This window comes from Haliaeetus leucocephalus, unplaced genomic scaffold (assembly GCF_000737465.1).
Source record: "Haliaeetus leucocephalus isolate CR32 unplaced genomic scaffold, Haliaeetus_leucocephalus-4.0 Scaffold343, whole genome shotgun sequence".
Classification (NCBI taxonomy): domain Eukaryota; kingdom Metazoa; phylum Chordata; class Aves; order Accipitriformes; family Accipitridae; genus Haliaeetus; species Haliaeetus leucocephalus.
The window spans coordinates 46,159-46,469 of NW_010972779.1; the positions used below are offsets into that span (position 1 = coordinate 46,159).

Genomic DNA, 311 nt, shown 5'->3' on the forward strand with positions numbered 1-311 from the left:
CTGTGGGTCCCGGGGTGGCCGTGGGTCCCTATGGGTCGCCGTGGGTCCTGTGGGTCCCGGGGTGGCCGTGGGTCCCATGGGTCCTGGGGCAGCTGTGGGTCGCTGTGGGTCCCCGTGGGTCCCGGGGTGGCCGTGGGTCCTGTGGGTCCCAGGGCAGCCGTGGGTCCCAGCCTGTTGCCCCCCCCAGAGGTGCAGCTGAAGCCGCGGCACCGGCCCCTGCGCCTGGTCCGGCAGTGGCCAGAGCTGCTGCTGCGCTTCAGCCTCGGCTCCCACGCCGACATCGCCCAGGGTGAGCCCCCCGACCCCTGGGT

The 311-nt window shown here is 74.9% G+C and overlaps 1 protein-coding gene across 1 annotated transcript in view; it reads left to right on the forward strand.

The window, feature by feature from the left end:
* The first annotated feature begins 30 nt into the window (after positions 1-30).
* The window catches only part of FRMD8 (FERM domain containing 8), a 4,535-nt gene continuing 4,254 nt past the window's right edge, over positions 31-311 (forward strand). Inside the window, exon 1 of the mRNA XM_010572559.1 lies at positions 31-289. Coding sequence (XP_010570861.1) covers positions 31-289 — 259 coding nt within the window. The remainder of the gene's footprint in view (positions 290-311) is intronic.